At 38.4% G+C, this 21,078-nt stretch overlaps 1 protein-coding gene across 1 annotated transcript in view; it reads left to right on the forward strand.

Moving 5' to 3' along the window:
- Nucleotides 1-21,078, forward strand: part of ADGRV1 (adhesion G protein-coupled receptor V1) — a 507,196-nt gene that overhangs the window by 182,856 nt on the left and 303,262 nt on the right. The window contains 11 exon segments of the mRNA XM_036020532.1: nucleotides 1,633-1,750; nucleotides 3,431-3,554; nucleotides 4,681-4,819; nucleotides 5,206-5,391; nucleotides 5,649-5,881; nucleotides 7,934-8,082; nucleotides 8,820-9,021; nucleotides 10,155-10,374; nucleotides 12,433-12,672; nucleotides 14,145-14,294; nucleotides 15,542-16,015. Coding sequence (XP_035876425.1) covers nucleotides 1,633-1,750; nucleotides 3,431-3,554; nucleotides 4,681-4,819; nucleotides 5,206-5,391; nucleotides 5,649-5,881; nucleotides 7,934-8,082; nucleotides 8,820-9,021; nucleotides 10,155-10,374; nucleotides 12,433-12,672; nucleotides 14,145-14,294; nucleotides 15,542-16,015 — 2,235 coding nt within the window.

The raw sequence follows: 21,078 nt of genomic DNA on the forward strand, positions 1-21,078 counted from the left end.
TGTCTACTTTTTGGGGAATGTATTGACCTTTTTCAGAGCTTTCAACACCAAACAACACTGAAACAAATACTCTTTCAGTTTTCTGATAGGCAATTAAGGAGTTAATCAGCAAGCCCTCTGGCAGTTACTTTGTTTGTCACTTGACATTCTGCCACCACACTTGAGGTGTTGGTATCTAATGGCACTAATGATCTCAAGCCAGATGTTGCAGATGTTGCATCCACTTCGATCTCAGACTCTGAATGATGATGACTCAAGAAACATCTGGGCTGCCTGTCCGAGCCATGATCTGAAAACTTCTCATCTGGAATGACAAAATTTAGAGATTACTTTCAGATTTCTATAAAGATTCTCATCAGTAATAATGAGCAGTAATTTCCAGTGATCAGATTCTAATTGCTTGATCTGCTTTCCAGATGACTAGAAAGGTTTTCTCATTTTGAGCAGGACATCCTTATTAAAATGGCACATAGTCTGATCTTTCCACAATGGACTAAGACCATTCCTTTGTAGAGTACTACCTCAGGAGAGATGGGTTTGTAGATCACTCTGCATTTTACTCTCTCCATCTAGTTCTTCAGTCACCAGCCTGGTGCATTTCACACACAACTGCATAGCAGCTTCACTGCTCTTGCACACCCAGCTCTGACACACACATGCCACCATTCTAAGGACTAATTTTATAGCTAAGCCATACAATCAGATCCCGCAATTCATAGTACACAGTAAATGAAATGGATGGGGGTGATTCACTGCATTCATAAATTATAGATTTTCCGTGAATGTATTTAATAAGTTGTGAGACAGGAAGTATGCATTCTCCTGGAAACTCTTACAAAGATTTTTTAAAATTACAGATATTATAAAATAGATACAAGGAACTATGGAGTACAACATGAATGAAAAATGTTAAAAATCTCTAAAATGCAAATATGGAATTAAGATGTATTTGAGAAGGAATAAGCAGCAGAATTCAAACTGTAGAAAATTAATCAGTGATGCATAGGACAATGGAGTTGTTTTATCAGCATATAGAGGAAAAGGTAGAAAAGATAAAGATAAAAATGATACCTGTCATGGTTGTCTCCAAGTATTAATCTAGTTGTTCTTTTTATATTTGCTTTCCTTTGTTCCTTCTCTTCCAGCCTGCACTGAAAACTTAACAGACATTCAAAAAACTTACTGAGTTCAGTGTAAGGCGAGAGAGGAAAGGAGATCAATGCCTGCAGAGGGACTGAGAAGGTCATGGGAGTGGGTAGGGGGCAGAGTCTAAATGGGTAGTAGAAAGATAACCTTTATAAGTGGTAAACCTTTGATCTTTGTCATTTTACGTCCTGTCATGACCATTTAGCTCTCTTTAATAGATTGGACTTTCAGTGATTGAAAATGTTTAGTAAATTTAGAAGTTGTGTTAAATTTTTTCTCCTTTTTGCTATTATGAACCTGAATAATATTTATAGTCAGAGCTAATTTTTATATAATAATTCTCTTTAGAAGCAACCCCTAATTTTAGGGGACAAAAAGGACATACTTTTAAAAATGCTTATGGACAGAAACCTCATCCCACTAATGAGAACATTCCAAATGTGACTGTAGTCAACCTGGAGAATTAATTTCTGTCATTTGATGTAGACCGAGTCCCAGAAGACCATTATATTGCACACACTCCAAGACACTGTGTTGGAGAAGGACAGGCATTTCACCATTCAACTGGTATCAGCTGACGAGGCAGAAATATCTCCCGTGAAAGGTAAGAGAATTCACATTTTTTGGAAATTGAAAAGTTAGGTTCTCAGAAAAATATAACCAAATAATAAATAGTACTAAAATAGGTAACGTTAGGTTTTATAATAACTAAAATATTTGTTAAAACATAAAGATGTCATTTTTCCACCCACATATTATAGCTAAAGAATTTTTAAAAGTAAAATTGTAGTATCCAATGGTAGGTCATATGTCAAAGCTTTCATACAGCCCAACTGTGTGATTTTTTTAAAAATAAGTATTTCTTTTAACAATACTTAAGAAATAAAATATGGAAGCTTCCTAAATGATCCACTTAACCAGATAGGAGACAGGTTAAATATAACTGAATACTATGTAACTACTCAAAAGAATATGGCATAAAAGGCCATAATTACATTAAAAATTAAGAATACTTAATTACATGGATGATTGGTATGTTAATAAAGCAGGCTTCATAACAACATGTTCAGTGTAATCCCATTTTTCTTGTGTGCATATCCTAAGTATGTTTGGAATGATTTACTTGAATCATAGTGGTTTTTGGTTTACCTATATTTTCTACACACGTTTACACTGATCACATATTGCTTTTGTAACAAAATATTATTTTAAAAGACTGTGTTATTATGTTTATTCCAGCCTATCTATACCTATTTTCATCAGATAGTAATTACATAGATATTTTGACATTTCAGAAACAGGAACCATATTTCTTATTTATTTATGGTCTATGTTAAAGTTTGTCTTGTAGATATGGAGAGAAAGGATTAATGGTTCTGAATGGTTTCATTGTGGTACAAAGAGTAATAAACATAAAAAAATGGCCCAGCAACTTTGATATAAAAGCTTAGTTATATGTCCTTTTTTGCCATTAAGAACTCCCATTCTCTGTAAGGGTCTGTGATCAAAAAAGCAGAATTCCATGGTCAAGGGGATTCTCAAGATTGTCGAGTACCACCCTATGTACCTAGAGTAGCTAAATTACCAGTGGATCAGGTTAAATCATTTATCAATATAAACAAGTTCATAGTGTATTTCTAACTGTGACATATTTGCACATGACAAGCCACTCTTGGTTTTATTAATCTGTTGCCAAAGGAAGTGAGAACTCAGTAATCCAGTCCTTGGTTTCATGAAACCCTGTGTACTTCCACAAACAATTTTCTTCAAGTTACTGCTCAATTATACTATATATGTCAAATTACTTACTATGGTCTTTATTTTTATTTTAGTAGGACTATTTGACACATTTTAAATAAATGCTTATAAGCGATTACTAGTCAGAAAATTAAAAATGAAAGGTAGCTTAAATCTTGTTTTTGCCCCATAGCCAATAGACACAGCCAGAAAGCCACTAGCAATGATCTGCAAAATGATTATTGTAGAAGTGAATGAATGCAAAATGGTAGAGGACTACTTGCTTATCATAGGAGTGATAGTGGAATTATTGCGCACTTTCATTAAATTGAGATCTTGGACAAGTTATTTGCTAAGTCTCTTCAGTGCACTGATGTGCTCAAATGTCTTCATTGGTAAAATGAACATACTCGTACCTAACTTACTGATTACCATGAGGATTAACTCATAAGATTGGTACATGTAAAGCACTTAGAACATTGCAGGTATGTACTAAGTGAATACATGTGTTTGCTGTGTAAGCTGTATATACACATCTTCAACTTAGGTAGTGCATCAATAATCATTCGAGGAGATAAGGGAGCTTCAGGAGAAGTTGGAATAGCGAGATCGTCTAGGCACGTCCTCATTGGGGAGCCCTCAGCAAAATATAATGGGACTGCTATCATCAGGTAAGGATGTCATCATTTTTCTTTGCCTAGGTTGGGATTTTAAAGTTTGATGCAAATAATTAGCATTTTTATACCTTACATACATTGTTCTCAACACATAACATATTCTTCAAGCATTGTTATTTTATGTGTTCGTAACATCCTGTGGAGAGTAGAATACATTTTTTGGTACAAATTGAAGGCATATTCTACTGGTTAGAGCCGGAGTGTCGAACTCATTTTCACTGGGGGCCACATCAGCCTCACAGTTGCCTTCAAAGGGCTGAATGTAACTTTAGGACTGTATAAATGTAACTACTCCTTAACAGTTGAGTGAGAGCTTGGCGCTGCCGCTGGGTAGAAACAAGGTGCTGGGCTAGATAAAACAAGATGGAAGGCTAGATTTGGCCCATGGGTCTTGTGTTTGCCACCTGTGTTCTAACCTATGTTGGAGTTAGATTTTGAAGAGCTTTTTGGCTGTTTCTTGGGTAATTTGCACAACCCATGCTGTGGAAAGCACATCGTGTTGACATCAGATCTGTGCTTTTGGCCCTGTCTGTCACCAGCCATGTATTGTACTTCATCTCTGTAAGCTTGTGTGTCTTAGCTACAAGTCATTCCTTAGGAAATTATCTGAATCAAGCACTGTATGATTCTAAGTGTCCTAAAGTTAGGTCCATCGTATAACTATGTGATGGCATAGGCGACTTTGTTTACAGCAGTTCTTTTCATAGAATGGGATAGCAACTAGCAGTGATGTAGCTGAATTTCAATTAAAATGTTACCTTTTTGGTACTTTTTCCACCAGCATTGCACGTGCAAGTGTTTCCCATTAGAGAACTTGGTGAAGCTATTAACATTTTGTACCTTGTATAGTAAGTGAAATTCTATAAATAACTGTTTTTTATTCTTTTAAACCTTCTACTTTTAGTTCTTGTCAAGGAGATTTGCATCAGTTCAGTATCCTGAGTGTTACTATCTTGGAATATTAAGACTTTCCTTTGGTTTATAGCTGATAGATAAGGTTATTTAAATGCATAATGTTTCTGGAATATGTGAAATTTTTTTACTGTTGAAAGACACAGCAAGTATCTATGAAAAGTTCCTTCAATACAAATGTATTAAATATGCATATGTGTTGTTGTAGCCTCGTTCGTGGTCCATCGATTTGGGGGGAGGTCACAGTGTACTGGAGGATAGTCCCCCCATCCATGGGGGAGTTTGCTGAAACATCAGGAAAACTGACAATGAGAGAAGGACAGTCTGCGGCAATTGTCGTGATCCAGGTATTAACGTTACTGGTTGCTGACAGGGGTGTCCAACCCGCAGCCAGCGGGTCACATGAGGCCCAGAATGGCTATCAATGTGGCCCAACACAAAATTGTAAATTTACTTAAAACATTATCAGATTTTTTGTGATTATGTGTTGCAATGTGTTTAATGTGTGGCCCAAGACAACTTCCTCTTCCAGTGTGGCCCAGAGACTTCAAGAGGTTGGACACCCACCCCTGTATGACCTTTGCTCTTTGTGGGGGTGGGGGTGGTGAGGTGGTGGGTGGGGTGGCGGGAGATGGTTAACATCCCAGATTTGTTGTTTTGTTTGCGTGATAGATGTTTTTCTCTTTAAATGTTGAGGATTCTGCTGCTGATGGCCCGTTTTGTCCTTCTGTAGGCTTTGAATGATGACATTCCTGAGGAGAAGCGTTTCTATGAGTTTCAGCTCACTGGGATCAGTGAGGGGGGAGTGCTGAGTGAAGCCAGCAGCACTGCCAATGTCACTGTGGTGGCCAGTGACCTTCCCTATGGCCGGTTTGCCTTTTCACATGAGCAACTTCGAGTATCAGAAGAAATACAATGGGTAGAGTGTGAATGCTTAAAATCTGAAATGCTATTTTTGATTTTTATATTGTAGCGATCTTTAAAACATGTTTCCTTGTTTTTTCTTATTCCAAAGTTTTCACAAACCAATTTGCTCCTGTTATTTTATCGTTTATATACTTTTAGAAACGTATAATTTCTACAGAGTGCTGGTAAATGGAACTAGAGGCAATAAAAAATAAGTGTTATCTGGTAGATTAAACAGCCAAGTCAAAGACAAACCTCTCCTCCCTGCAGGTGAACATCACAGTCATCCGTTCGGGTGGGTCCTTGCGCCCCGTGAGACTCTGGTATGAGACAGTGAGTGGGAGCGCTGAGGCGGGTGTGGATTTTATCCCTGCACCGGGCACACTTCTCTTTGAAGCACATGAGATGGCGAAAAGTGTGCAAATTGAAATCCTTGATGATGACCTTCCTGAAGGCCCTGAGGAATTTTCTCTGGTACTTACAAAAGTGGAACTCCTTGGAAGGTAAAGTAAAAAAGGAAAGTAGGAAAAGAAAACAGGAAGAGAGAAAGAAAAAGTAAGTGCTAGGTTGTATAGGGATTAATATAGAGCTGTGAAATTGTTCCTTCTCTTCTCTTTCATAGATTTACGTGACTTTAGAACAGTGTGTGGTAGATTATGACAAAGACTGGCACACTATGTATTGTCCTAAAATACACGACTTTCCCCTGAAAGTTGAAAGTGTGTGTTTCTCTTGTGTGCAGTCACTCTGGGCAGCCAGAAAATTGAACGTGGCATGGGCAAGGGTAATTTGGTGAGGACATAGAGTAACTGTTCTCTAGGTTAAAGATCAGCTGGCCTGGGGTGGGGGATTTGTTTCCCTCTATTTCTGCCTCTATACCTGTGAATGGGCTGCAGTGAGAGATTTCTTTTTGCAATCAATGAGGGCTGTATTGTGTTCTCCATTAGTGAATGAGGTAGGTGCTTGCCCAGTAGCAGTTTTGTAAGGGGTTAAAAAAATTTGAGCCAGATGGGGTCATCAGTGTGCACCATGTTCCACTGAAGGTCAAGAATGAACCAGATGAAGGCCTTCTCATTCTCTGATTTAGTGGGAGGGCCTCAGTTAACAAGGGTGGGAAGCACCTTGAGCATGCGGAAGTGCCTGCAGGCAGAGCAGCCCAAGGAGCCCCTCCACGCTGACAGCTTTCACCAGACTTTCCACTAGAGTAATGTTTGCGTTTATATTACTTCTAGAGGAACTTTTCTTGTGCATGAAAGTGGTTTTGCATTTTATATAAATTCTGTGCTCTAAAAGTTTTTTAAACTAAAATATTTCCCTAAGTGACTTAGGTGGAGTATATTATGATCCCACTGTACTTCAGATTTTACATTTCCCAGAGATGACTCTGCGTCTGGCGATGGGAATGAATTTGTACTCATATTAAGTGTGTTAAAATTTGACCTGGTTACTCACTGTTTAAATAGGTAAAATTTGGTAAAATTAGCTCAAGTGTGAGATCATATCAGTGTTATTGACTAAGAAGGACTTGAAGCATTTGCCGTCTCTGTACTACCCTTTAAAAAAAGAGCAATTTTTACATAAGTTTAATTCTGGGGAAACAAGTTTTACCCTACAGATACATTTCTAGTCTTCCTTTGATCTGAAAAGCGTTATAAACCCATTTTGCCTAAATGCTAGAAAATGACTGCTGATCTATAATCCATCTCAGACTACTGATAACAGTTACTCTTATCATGTAATATTTTAATTCCCTTTTTCTAATTTTGCCTTACAGATAATCTTATTAAATCACTTTCGACCTTTTGAAACTAGATGGGGTAAAAATACCAGGTACATAGAATTTGGAAGTTGAAGGAAGGACTAAAATGGCTTAATGCCATTTTTTTTAGCTTTAGGGTTTAAAGTGATATAAAATTCTGGAAGTCAGAACTTTTCTTAAATGGGAATAATATCAATCTAAAAAAAAAACCTCCTTTGTATCAATATGTCATTAGACAAGAAAACTACCATCCCTATTGAAGAACAGAGGCATTGATTGTAATTGTTTTCCACAGATATTAAAATATTATCTTGAATCTCGAAGGTTTAGCTTGAAATTTCTCCTGTGTCATAACACTCAGTGTTTCCCTGAAGTAACCCTCTCAACCTCGCACTGTCATTTTCCAGCCCCGTGGGTCTCCGTCTTCTAGGGCAGCATAGTGTAACAATGTTACTGTTTCGGTCCGTTTCTGTGGTGTGTGTTCAGCGGTGCCTTCCTAGCCCCAGAGTTTCATTTTATAACAACTTCTTCCCAGCTCCCTCATAGTTGTACTATCTCCCCGTTGCCCAAGTTTAATAACTTTATATTAGTTTGGATTGCATGCAGACAGTGATGATTGTGAGCAGCACAGAAATCTGTTTCAAACAGCATTGCAGGGGGGAAAAGGAGTATTTTAGTGTTGGGAATTTTAGAAAGGATTAAAATGCATAATAGGACTAAATTATAGGAGCTAAGAGGGCCATTCAATTCATGCTAGGAAATTATATACTCATTTTATTTTTTATGACTTTGCAAGAGGCTATGATTTTACCATCCAAGAAAATGGACTTCAAGTAGATCAGCCTCCTGAAATAGGAAACATCTCCACTGTCCGAATCATAATAATGAAAAATGATAATGCAGAGGGCATCATTGAATTTGACCCAAGATATACTGCCTTCGAAGGTAGGTTCATTAACCTTATTTTAAATTTACCACCACTTTCTGAATCACAAGGTACCTGAGCTCGACATCATCAGTTTGAATTCTTGTACGTACATTTTCTGTGTTTGGAGTGTGAATATACACACCTGTACACATGTACCTTTATATGCATATGCACATGTATATATGCCCTTCACATGAATTTGTTTATGCCCTGATGTATTTATATATTTATTTAAAAATAAATTTTGAGTTACCTTTGAGCAATCTTGAACCTTCCTTACTTATATGTGCCAAAACTGAATGGTTAGGAGCAAGGCAATTTAGAAAAATCATGTTTAACCTTAGGAGTATTGAAATATTCATATTTTAAACATTTTTATGACTATATCCTTAACTTATACAACACCTGATTGTCTTTATGATTAGAAATCAGTGACTATCCACTTTCTAATAAAGCGTCACTTATTTGCATGTGGCACATGGAGGACAATTGCTTATGCCGATGATTACATAGGCTATTTACATTCTTGATTATACTGTTCGCTGGCCTTTCAATTTGTGACAAATTTTATTCCTCCTAAAAAACAAGTGATGAAATTTTCAACAGTCATACTTTAAAGTAATAAATGAACTACGGACAAATTGAGTACTTGCACTGCACCATTATATTTAATTGCCATGCTTAATTTGACTGAGTCTTATAAAAATGAGTAGCTGTGCCTGGCACCCCAGTTAATCGTAAATGCCTGTTACAGTGGAGGAGGATGTTGGGGTGATCATGATCCCAGTGGTGAGGCTGCATGGAACCCATGGCCGTGTGACAGCTGACTTCATCTCTCAGAGCTCCTCTGCGGTGCCTGGTGGCATCGATTATATCCTGCATGGTGATTCAGTCACGTTTCAGCATGGGCAGAGCTTAAGTTTCATAAATGTCTCCATCATTGATGACAATGAAAGGTAACTACTTAGTGATATCAGAAATACAGTAGCCCCTCCTTACCCACAGGGGATATATTCTAAGCCCCCCAGTGGATGCCTGAAACTGCAGATAGTACTGAACCCTATATATGCTATGTTTTTTCCTATACATACCTATGACAAAGTTTAATTTATAAATTAGGCATAGTAAGAGATTAACAGCAATAACTAATGATAAAGTAGAATAATTATAACAATACACTGTAATAACATATCTTAATTGTATTCTACTTACCCTGTATTCTACTTACTCTTCTTATGATGTGAGATGGCGATGCTGTTGTGATGAGATGAAGTGAGGTGAATACCTTAGGCTCTGTGACATAAGCTCCTGTGAGGGTTACTTGAACAAAACACTGTGGCACTGAGACAGTCAATCTGATAACCCAAATGACTAAGTGACTGAAAGTGGGTAGCTTATTCATGCACAGGACAAAACGGTCATTTGTGTCACAGTTGGGAGGGACCAGGTCAGTGGGAGATTTCATCATGCTACTTAGCATGGTGTAAAATTTAAAACTTACTAGTGCTATTTCTGTAATTTTTCATTTAATGTTTTCATACCTCCCTTGGCTGGAGGTAACTGAAACCGCCAAAAGCGAAACTGCAAACAATGGGAGGCTACTGTAGTATGAGTGTACAGAAAACATGAAGAGTGGATTCCAACCCTTGCCTATGTTTTGCAGCTACAGTAGAATTTTAGATTATATATATAGCCATGAGGAACAGGTGATAAATTGTGGGGAGGGTGCACTGGGGCAAAGAAAGGGACTGGGAGACCATTGTGATTGCATGTTACTTCTTTCAAATACAGGCATGATAATTTTTTTTACTTTAGACTTGAAAAATATAATCAGAATTTAGAAACATTCTGAAATTCACTTCTTTAATGCATTAAGCAATTAAAAAGGGAAGAAGTCTAATGACCAGCCCAGGTCATATAATATTGAAGTTGATCATTTATGCCTTTAGCTGAGCACTCTCTTCTTCTCACTTTGTGTGTGACTACTGTGCCTTGAATATGTATGACCAATTAGGAAAATGAGTAGTTATTTGGATTTTATAGGCATTTTAATGTATTTAGACTCACAGAATTGCTCCTTTCTATGCAGTGAATTTGCAGAGCCCATTGAAATTCTGCTCATTGGAGCTACTGGAGGAGCGGTCCTTGGGCGCCACCTAGTGAGCAGAATCACAATCGCCAAGAGTGACTCTCCCTTTGGCGTTGTAAGATTTCTTAATGAAAGCAGAATATCTCTTCCTAATCCCAATTCCACAATGATTTTATTCTTGGTGCTGGAGCGCACTGGAGGACTTTTAGGAGAGATTCAGGTATAGTTTATTATTCCCGTGGTTTTAAAAATAATTTTTGATATTTCAGTTTGGCATTGGATTTTCTTATTCCTCAAATATATTCATTTATTCACAATCAATAATATTTATTAATTACCTGATAGGTGAAAAGTAACTCCTGAGTTCTGTGAGGCACATAAAAATATATGAGGCACACAGCTTCCTCAGTGTATAGCTATCCTCCGGAAACTCCTGAGAGCACATTAAAAATTAAATGATGGATCCTGGTTGAATGCATTAATTCAGCAAGTATTTGTTGAGTGCTTTCCCTGTTGTGAGCACTGAGAACATACTGGTAAACAAGACAGACCTTGTTTCTGTCCTCATAAAGTTTTTAGAAGAGTATACAAATAAATAAAAGGAAGATGATTGGATAACACTAAGTGCTTTGCTGGAATATAAAATCAAGAGACACAGTCACTAGTGACCTGCTGGCTACTCTGGATTGGATGATGAGGATGTGATATTCATATGGAAAGCTGGATGGTGAGAAACAGGTGGTCATGTCATTGTTCAGTGTTAGAGAGATAAGTGTTTGGGGAGAGGGAAGACCAGCACAGATCCACCAGCCTGGCATGTTTGAGGTCTGGAGAGCTCCATGTTGTGAGTGGCTTGGAGGTACGGGGATCATAGCACAGGACAGATCATGGGCTTTAGTACGTGTTTGATCCTAAAACAGGTTAAAGATTTTATGCTAAGTGCAAATAGGATGCCATTAGAAAGTTTGAAGCAGGGCACTAATGTTGATGTCACTGGGTTGTCATTTTAAACAGCTCCCTCAGGTCAGTTGTGAGGAAAATAGACTGTGAAGAAGCCGGATTAGAAGCAGGATGGGCAGTTAGGAGTCTGTTGTCCTCTAGTGTCCACGGCAAAGCTGTCAATGCAGACAAGGGTGGAGATGGAGATGGCGAGAAGTGAATAGACATTGGGCATGTTTTAGAAGAAAAACTCATTGGGCTAATGGAGGCTGAGGAGGAGAAGAGAAGAATCAAGGATAACTGCTAGAATGTTAGTTTTAGCAACTGGGTGTATCATAGCACTGCTCATGAAAGCGCAGAAGCTTGGGAGAGCATCAAGAGTTCAGTTTGGCTGTGTTCATTTGAGATAGGTACAAGATACCCCATGGGGAGGGGCCAGGTAGTCTGGGGGCTGTGCAAGTTGTGGGGGAGGAGTTAGGGAAGGTCTTGACACAAATGCAGACATTTGAAACTATGAGGCCTGAGGAGTGAAGAAAGAAATGTAAGGGATGCAGACCTGAGCCCCAGACTCGCAGCATTTAGGGATCTGAGGAAGGAGAGCCAAGGAAGAAGATTGAAAAGTAAAGGAAGAGGAAAACTAGGAAAGTATATGTCCTGTAAGTATCATGTAAGTCAAGAGATACAGAACACACTTTTAAGAAAAAAGAGGTGATCAGTTTCTGATGAAATGCTGATGAAAGGAAAAGAAGCAAAGAGAAGTGCCCAATTTTCTTCATGGATATTGAAAAACATACAATTTTAAATTATAGGAACTTTTAAAAATACACTTACTAGACTATAAAAGTTTTGTTTCTTATTACAAGTAATGAAAATTTCTGTTCATTTTACACTAGGAATTTATTGAAATATATTTAGAAGAGGTTTCAGACCCAGCAGACTTTTCACATGATTTTATTATTCAAATAGGTTTTGATTGACAGGACCTATGCACACAGCAGGACAGTGTGTGTTCATGTATTTAATTTCTTCATATTTCTCTAATATATACTTTTAAATATGTACTTTTATATTTTCCTTATCCTGTGGTGGTGAAAAATGACCAGGTATTCATACTTCTCTTTTCTTGTTAGACATTGTCATTCATGAAAACTGATATTCTATAGTTACACAAATATCAGTGTTTAAAAATTTGAGTTGATAGCAAGAATGTTCTGGAAATATTCTAGAAAATATCTCATATATATATATATATATATTTTTTTTTTAAATACTTCATTTCCTGCTATGTAATTCTTGGTTTAAAACTGATCACATCTATTAAAAAAATAACACCCCGCAGGTGAACTGGGAGATAGTGGGACCCGACTCTCAGGAAGCCTTACCTCCCCAGAACAGAGACATCGCCGACCCCGTGAGCGGCTCCTTCTACTTCGGAGAGGGAGAGGGTGGCATGAGAACCATAAGTCTGACAGTCTACCCTCATGAAGAAATTGAAGTTGAAGAGACTTTTGTTATTAAACTTAACCTTGTGAAAGGAGAAGCTAAGTTAGACTCCAGAGCCAAAGATGTGACATTAATAGTAAGTCTGACTTTATTTTCCCACAACATTTTTGATGGAGTCATGAGAAAATGCTTTTGCATTTTTTGAAAGTCTACAGGCTTATGATGGGTTAGAAGTTATAAAACCAAATGAAGTTATAATTCCTATGGTTGTTCTATTTCTTACATAGCCTTATTATTGCTATTATTTCTACGAAGGCTTTAATATAGTGAAAAATACTTACTTTGCACTCTTCATGAAAATTTGGTGTTTTGGGAGTTATTTGCCACTTTTAGGGAGCAGTATTTGTGATATCATCCTGAATATTGGATATCTTTGTCATCAAAGTACACAACAAATATTAACTAGTTACGAGTCAGATTTTGTGAAGGAAAAATGGCACTTGTTCAGTTAGCACAACAATGTGTTAGATTAGACTTGAATTCAGCATATTTGATATGGACTACTCCATCCATCCATCAGTGCAAAAAGTGCTTGGACCAAGGCTACTGAAATCAGTACAGAGAAATGGACATCTTTTAAGTTTGTAAAATACTCTTTTCTGGGGTCTGTATCAGTTACATTTTATCAGAGAAATGGAGAGGGGGGAGGGACAGGCAGAGGAAGAGAGAGAGAGATTGATTGATCGACTTTTACCATGGGGACCAAGAAGCTCTCCAAGCTCTGGGTTTTCTTATACTGAAATTTTGGTGGGGGGTTGGGGGGTGCTGAAGAGTTTGATAATCTTGGCAGAGGATTGTTTCACACTCCCATAAAGGATTCCAAAACAGAATATGGCAGAATCTGAACAAGCTATCCCTTTTCCCAGATTAATTTAGCAGAAAAAGAAATGGCAAGCAGGCAGTCTGGCAGGCAAAAAACCCAGGAAAGGGTTGAAGTTGTGGTCTTGACTTTGAATTTTGTGAGGTAGGCCAGAAGGCTGGAAGCTCAAGCAGGTTTCTAAGTTGAGGTACACACACACACATTATTGAAGGTAATCTCCTTTACTGAAGTCACCTGGTTGTAAATATTAGTCACATCTACAAAATGCCTTTATAGCAACATCTGGACTAGTGTTTGACCAATTTGACACCATAGTCTTTATGTTGACACATAAATCTAAGCATCACGGGGCTTTTTGCTGCTCTCCACATTGTATTATAACCAGTGGAAAGGAGTTAGCCAAAATTAACTGGTTATATAAAAAAAAATGTAAGGCATATAAGCCTAAACTGAGGCATCAAAGTGCTATCCTTTTGAGATTCTACAAATTGTAATTTTCCAGGCACCTATTTCCATTATCCTTGGGAGTAAGAAAGTACTTGTTTTAGGTAACAATCAGTGCTATAAAGAAAGGTTTGAAAAATCATATAGCTAGGTACATCGTATTTAAGTGTTATTTCTATGTTTATTCTATTTCTTCAGCTATCTGTGTATTAATAAGTTAGCTAATGTATTTTCACTCATAGTTGTTAACTATGTAATTCACTCTGCTCTGCTTCTATTTTTAGATACAAAAGTTTGGTGATCCCAATGGCGTGGTCCAGTTTGCTCCTGAATCTTTATCTGTGAAAACCTACTTGGAGCCTTCAGCTCTGGAAGGGCCCCTGATCATTACTTTCTTTGTCAAAAGAGTCAAGGGCATTTTGGGAGAGATTAAGGTACCATATTTCATTTGATTTTTTAACTTAGTTTTAGAGAGGAGATGGGAAGGAGAAAGAGAGAGAAAAACATTAATGTGTGGTTTGAGTGCCCCCTACTGGGTACCTGGCCTGCATCCCAGGCATGTTCCCTGACTGGGAATTGAACCAGAGACCATTTGGTTCAAAGGCCGGCACTCAATCCACTGAGCCACACCAGCCGGCATTCACTTAAATTTTAAGTAGAGTGAACATTTGCTTAACAAACATGGTTGCGAAGGACAGAGAAAACTGCATTGGTCTGGTTAAAGGATTTTACAAACCAAGTGACATGAGTTTTCAGAGAAGCTGAGAAAGTTCATTTAAGAAACTTTGGGATGTCCAGCCCCCCTCAACCTCCAGTGATCTGTCTACATTTTGTTATAATTAGATTAAAGAGGTCTTCATCACATTTACTCATGAAGAGTATGACTAAACTGTTTTGTATTTTGTTTGCCATAAAATGAAGCTTTTTCTATAAATCTCTGAATGATTTTTATAAATTGCTTAATGTATTCTCCAGGGCTTTATTTCTCAGTATAATTTTTTCACTTACAACTGATTTTTAAGGGGTTTCATTTGTGTACTCATTGATATAGAACATTTGAGGGCACCCTTGTAAACCCTAACAGATCTAGTAACCTAGATCAAGATCCTTGTCTCACAGATCTGGGTTACTCATTTTCTCAAAAAATGTATTTTTTGAAATTTCCCTATGAAGTTACCTATTTTCCTGTAACTGGCACTTGTCCAATTGAATCTTTATAGTTTGGAGGCTCAAAATCCTTGGAAAATAACTCTTAATTCTAAGAAATCTAATAGATATTTCTTGTAGTTAAAACACAAACAAAAAAATTCTGATATGAAGCACTAGATTACTCAAATATTGTCTATGGTTTACTATTGAATGTATTTGTGGTCCTGGTATTTTAAAGTTAACTTGCTCCTCTTCTTTTCAAATTGTTATTATTTTAGAAAAAGGTAAGAATAGATTTTGTGATCTTGTCCTGCAAATTGTGTATGATAGCCAGAAAGTGTTACTATGCTTTCATGATACAGATGTCACTCTATAGTTTCTAAACTAACTAAACTGCTTGGAGATTTTAAAATATAATGATGCACAATTAATATTTCCTTTTTGTATATTAGAAAGGAAAATATATTTTGAAAGATTTTGGTTCAATTTACTGAATTATATAACGTTGCTGGATTTTTTCCTTTTATTTTAGGTTTACTGGGAAATAAGTAGTCAGTTCGATATTACTGGAGACTTTCTTTCTACAAAAGGATTTTTCACCATTGCTGATGGAGAAAGTGAAGTGAGCTTCAATGTTCATTTGCTACCAGATGATGTACCTGAGATAGAGGAAGAGTATGTGATCCGGCTTGTTTCTGTAGAGGGAGGAGCAGAACTGGATGCAGAAAAGTGCATCACACAGTTCTCTGTTTCTGCCAGTGATGACCCGCATGGAGTGTTTGCTCTGTATGCAGATCGCCAGTCCATACTTATTGGTCAGAACCTTGGTAGATTCATCCAAATTAATGTAACCAGGCTTGCTGGAGCATTTGGAGATGTGGCTGTTGGATATCGAATATCCTCTGATCATAAGGAGCAGCCGGTTGTTACGGAGAATGTCGAGAGGCAGCTGGTGGTTAGTGATGGTGCCAGATACCAAGTGGACACGGTGCCAATAAAGAGTCAGGTTTGTAGTATTTCTTTAGTGTCCCAATCATTCCAATCAAACTTCGTCAGTCAGAGCCTGGACCTACCTCATGATTAGTTTAAGTCTTAGTCATGTATTTAAATGTAACCATGAAAAATGCTTTGGAAAATGCAGAGTAATTATTGCACAGTACTTAGAAGTCACGTATTTGCAGATTATAAGTGAATAAATATATTCCAATGTGGGGATAAAATACAGGGTCCGACAGAAATAATGCCTCTTTGAGTGTGCTTGATAGGGTAATATATATGGGTGTGATAATTTATAGTTTTAATTTGAACATTTCACCTAAAATGCCACATGGTGTGCTTGAGTGTGATATTGTTATGTTACAGAATTACATGCTTATGATTTTGTAATATAGGATTTTGTAATGAAAATGGGACATTATTTGTGCTGGACCCTATATTTTGTCTAGATAGTAGCAGGCATTAATTTAATACTTACACCATTCCAGAAATTATTTCAGTTGCTGCATGTACACAGTCCAATGTATACATATGCACATACATGTGCACATGCACACAGGGTATTTGTTAAAGGGGAGAAATGTAGGCTTTCTTGTGGGACTGACATGTGCTTGTGCTCCCTGGAGTTTGAAGGGGCTGAGTGAACAGAGACCGCTTTTTTTCTTGCAAACCTGGAACACAGGAAATCACCTCTGACTTTCTGTGATGATAATAGAGGGAGAAGGCAGTAGACTGGTCTGGCAAGCATTTGGGGTGAGAGTGATAAGAGTGGATTTCCTATGAGTCAAGTAGATACCTCCCCAGCCTTTCTCAGTCTAAACCATGGAAAGTAATTTGAGTGACCCTTTTTTTAATCCTCATTTGATATGATACATTTATTGATTTTAGACAGGGGGATGTGGAGAGATTGAGAGAGAGAGACGTGAAAAATATTGATTTGTTGCCTCCCGTAGGCTCCCTGACCGGGGATCGAACCTGTAACCTTTTGGTGTATGGGACAATGCTCCAACCAACTGAGCTTCCCAGCCAAGGCATGAGTGTCTCTGTCTTACCCCTTTTGAGAATGGAACATAACTACTATCATTCTATGTGCATAGGAGAGAAATTAATTTATTTCATACAGGAGATGCATTATGGTACTGGGGATTAATTATCTCATGGTTGAGAAAGGCTGCCCCAGAAGGTAACCAGATTAGAAGAATCTGGAGAAGAATCTGTGGAGTGGATTGTGAAGCTAGGAGAGAATCTCAAAAAGGTCTTCATCCCTGGAGGAATGGTGAGGAGTGGAATTCTGAAGTCTCTGAGGAACACCCACCTCAGGTCCATGAAAGGCTCAGAATTTGAGTGCTTGTCTTCATGGAAGGAGACAGGTTGGCCAGTGTTAGGCAAGAAAGGACTGCAGCAGTGAGGCGATATTTGGTCGTCCTCTCTCACACGGACCCTCTTCTGTCCCAAACCTTGAAAGTGCCTGAGATTGGCGCAAAGGTCTGAGGCAGACAGGAGTATTGAAATATCCTGCCGGGGCCCCATTCCCACTCATATTGGACCATGAGTCAAACAAAAACTGGGATAAATGGGAGATTTAACTGTATGTATGATGGAAGTTTTGATTGATAATCAGTCTGGCCTTTACTTTCCTGAAAATAACCTAAATCCTTGACATTAACCCACAACATTGTCAGTGAATAGTGGAAAGAATCCCCACAAAGCAATAATAGGAGAAAAGTGAAACAGTTTCTTATTTGTATTTTACTAAGTTTAGCCCACTCAGTAATTGATTATCTTAGTTTCATGTAAACTTATGATCAACAGAACATAGACTGCTATTCAGAATAAACAACAAGCATGTTACACTGATCTGTACCTATGATGTAGCCTTTTTTTCTCCTCTCTTGAGGATATGCCTCTTGATTTTAGAGAGAGAGGAGGGAGGGAGAGAGAGAAACATTGATGTGAGAGAGAAATATCTACCCATTGCTTCCCTCACGCCCAGACTTGGGGGACCAAGTAGCAACCTAGGTATGTGTCCTGCCTGGGAGTTGAACCCATGACCTTCAGTTTACGGGATGATGCTCCAGTCAACTGAGCCACACCAGCTAGGTCTTGTGTAGCCTTTGGATCTTTTGTGTTCCTAAATCTTTACTTTTGTTGTTTAAGAAGAAAGCTGGAGGCTTTTCAGTGAGACATGGGTTCCATAATTATTCCTATGTCCCTGTAGTTCTTTGGGAAATTGACTCAATGCCACAACCCTATTGTATCAATTTCTAACCTCAGTTTCCTATATCCAGAAATTCTCAACATTGGAATAGAGTGCAAAGTTGGGGAAATAAGAGGTGGACTAACTTAATCAGAATATCATTTTATAAAGTCTTGTTTACAAATGATCAGAGTTTTTATTTTTTTAATATGGTGTGGTTAAATTACATGATATAATTATAAAATTACACAATAACTTGAAACTCTTAGGCAGACACATCTGTGTAACATCACCTTGTACACACATTCAAGTTATAATCTGCTAGGGAACACAAGGGAACTTTCCTTCAGTTTTTGTAGGAGTAGTTTTGTTTTATATATGTTGTATTTATAGCCAGATTTGACAATAAGACATAGCACATTGAAGATTAGGTCATTCTATTATTTTACTAAGCAATGTGGAAAGTACAAAATTACTCTCAGAATATGAATAGGAAACCCAAAATATGTGATATGTATCACATGGACCAAACCTATTGATCTGCCTAACTCTGGGATTGTCTCTTGTGAGTCCTACCTGGAACATTTTGTTCAGGTAGGATGGTTGTCCTCTTTAGATTTTATTTTAAAAGCTTAATGATGTGGTTTATAAAGTTACTTAGCTTTCTGAATACCTATTTGAATCATCTGTGAGTTTTTCAATATCTTTTTTTGAACATCGTTTATTTTTTCAATTTCTGTTTTCAATAGAGAGTAACAAAAGTTTACTAACTTATGTATTCATGAAAGCTTCTTCTTATTTCCTTTAATGTCATTTATTAATATATTTAAAATTGCATGGGTTTCTTCTTTTTCTCACATTCCAGGATTCTGGTGTAAGCCTGGATGTAGATTGTATTAGGTGTTGTGTGAATTAGCGCTCCGGGATGAGTATTGGGGGCAGGCTACCACATGCACTTAAACTGAGGGTAGGTTTTTCAGTGGTCCCCCTCTTCTTACACATCCTGGATGTAATGCATTGCTCTTTGAAGTTGGGTGATGTGGACACCGGCCTGCAGGGTCCATGTGTTGTGGCTGCGACGAACAAATACACAGGGACTGCAGAAGTCCGGTGGGGAAAAAGGGACAGCATGGCCACTCTCTGAGTGAGAGAGAGGGCCCCCAACCCCTGCCTGGACAAGCTTTTATTGCTTTTCTGGGTACATTGCATGAAGGATGGTCCTCATTTAAATGCACAGGTTTACTGTAGGTGATTACCTTTTACAGATAACAAAAGAAAGAATATTGCTAATTCTTTGAAGAATGTTGCTAATTCTTTGAAGAATGTTACTTCAAAGAAAAGGATGTTTGCAGAGGCAAAGGGAGAGGTGGCCAACCTAGTTACATTCCATATCTGGGAGGTGTAGTGCAGAATTTAGGAAGCCACTTTAAAGATACGCAGTAAACATTTGCTGCCTCAATTCAGGGTGAGGGAGTTTTAGCAAAAAGCAAGCCTCATAGCAGCCTAGATACAGTGCAGGCCTGATTCCCCACAGGAGAACCGATCTGTGGGTTTGGCATCCTGTGTGCCAACTCATGCCTGTTGGTTTTCTGATAGGGCTGGGCTACATTTGCCATGCCATGTGTATGGGTCCCCTATAGTTGGAAAGATGTTAATTACAAGGATTACACACAGTTCTACCTGTTCCACCCTCCCAGTAAAGTTTAGGACCTTGGACTTGTCAGCCACAGACAAGGCAGGGGGTCTTTGAACAGAGGAATTTTCCATTAGGCTCTGAAAATGAGGAGACTCTTGGTGCTGGTTTAGCATCAGGACCCAAAGTGTAAACTGTTCCCTCCCTGGGGAAACCACAGACTTGTTATGTGAGGTACATGCTGATAAGAATCATTGACCCACTAAAGAAACGAGTCTAAGTTCAAAAGCATTTAAGCTAGAATGCAAGAAGAATTTTACATTTGTGGTTAAGTTGCTTATTCAAACATTTATTGAGCTCTCGCCCTGGCCAGCTGTTGTGATGTGATAAGCACCCCAGAAAGAAAGGTGACAGAGACATGGTCCCCATTGTCACATTGCTCCTTGTCTAGTGCAGAAGGCCCATTAACCACCAGTTATAAAACTGGATAAGCAGGGTTTGAGACAGCACAGGATATTACAGGGCTGTGAATTCTGTTTGTGCTCAGATGCGATCAAGCCTCGTGGGAAATATGGAGAACAGTGCTGGTGCTGCAGCCCTGGGTCAGGGGGACGGAGGGGCGCACTGGAGAACATGTGCACGCCTACAGTCCTTCAGGCTCCTCCTCAAAGTTCCACCTGCTTCTCTTCTGTAGGCAAACCAGCTTTTTCTCAAATTGCTGTTACTGCTGTTCAACTTCACTGTTCAGTTACTGTGCCCTGGGGATTTTCTGCGTCACATGAGTGTGTGTGTGTGCTGAGTGGGCTCGTGAACAGAGGATCCAGGTGGGGGTGCACATCCCTGGGAGCCTGGCCCTTCGTTCTTTAGGGAATAGGGACAAAAATCCACGGTTGCCGTTCCAATGAACTGCATGGGGAAAGAGGGGCGCGCACACCCTTGGAGGAGAGGCAGGAGACACGTGGTTGAGGTCAGGGCCCCTTGACTTATTTCTGTTTCCTTAGCACTTGGCCTGTGATTCAGGTTCAGTGAATGTCATTTGACAGAAACGAAGATTGATTAAGTGAATGCGACATCTGTGACCCTCATGTTGCACAGCATTTGAAACCACTGCGGTACATATTTTGCACATTTGGGGGGTGTGATGTATGTTTGAGTACATTAATTATCTTTATAAGAAAACAACTCCACAGAAATGGTTATTTTTACAATCAGTAATGATGTACAGAATTCTTAGTAATCTTCC

Source organism: Phyllostomus discolor, chromosome 3, assembly GCF_004126475.2.
Source record: "Phyllostomus discolor isolate MPI-MPIP mPhyDis1 chromosome 3, mPhyDis1.pri.v3, whole genome shotgun sequence".
NCBI classification, from domain to species: domain Eukaryota; kingdom Metazoa; phylum Chordata; class Mammalia; order Chiroptera; family Phyllostomidae; genus Phyllostomus; species Phyllostomus discolor.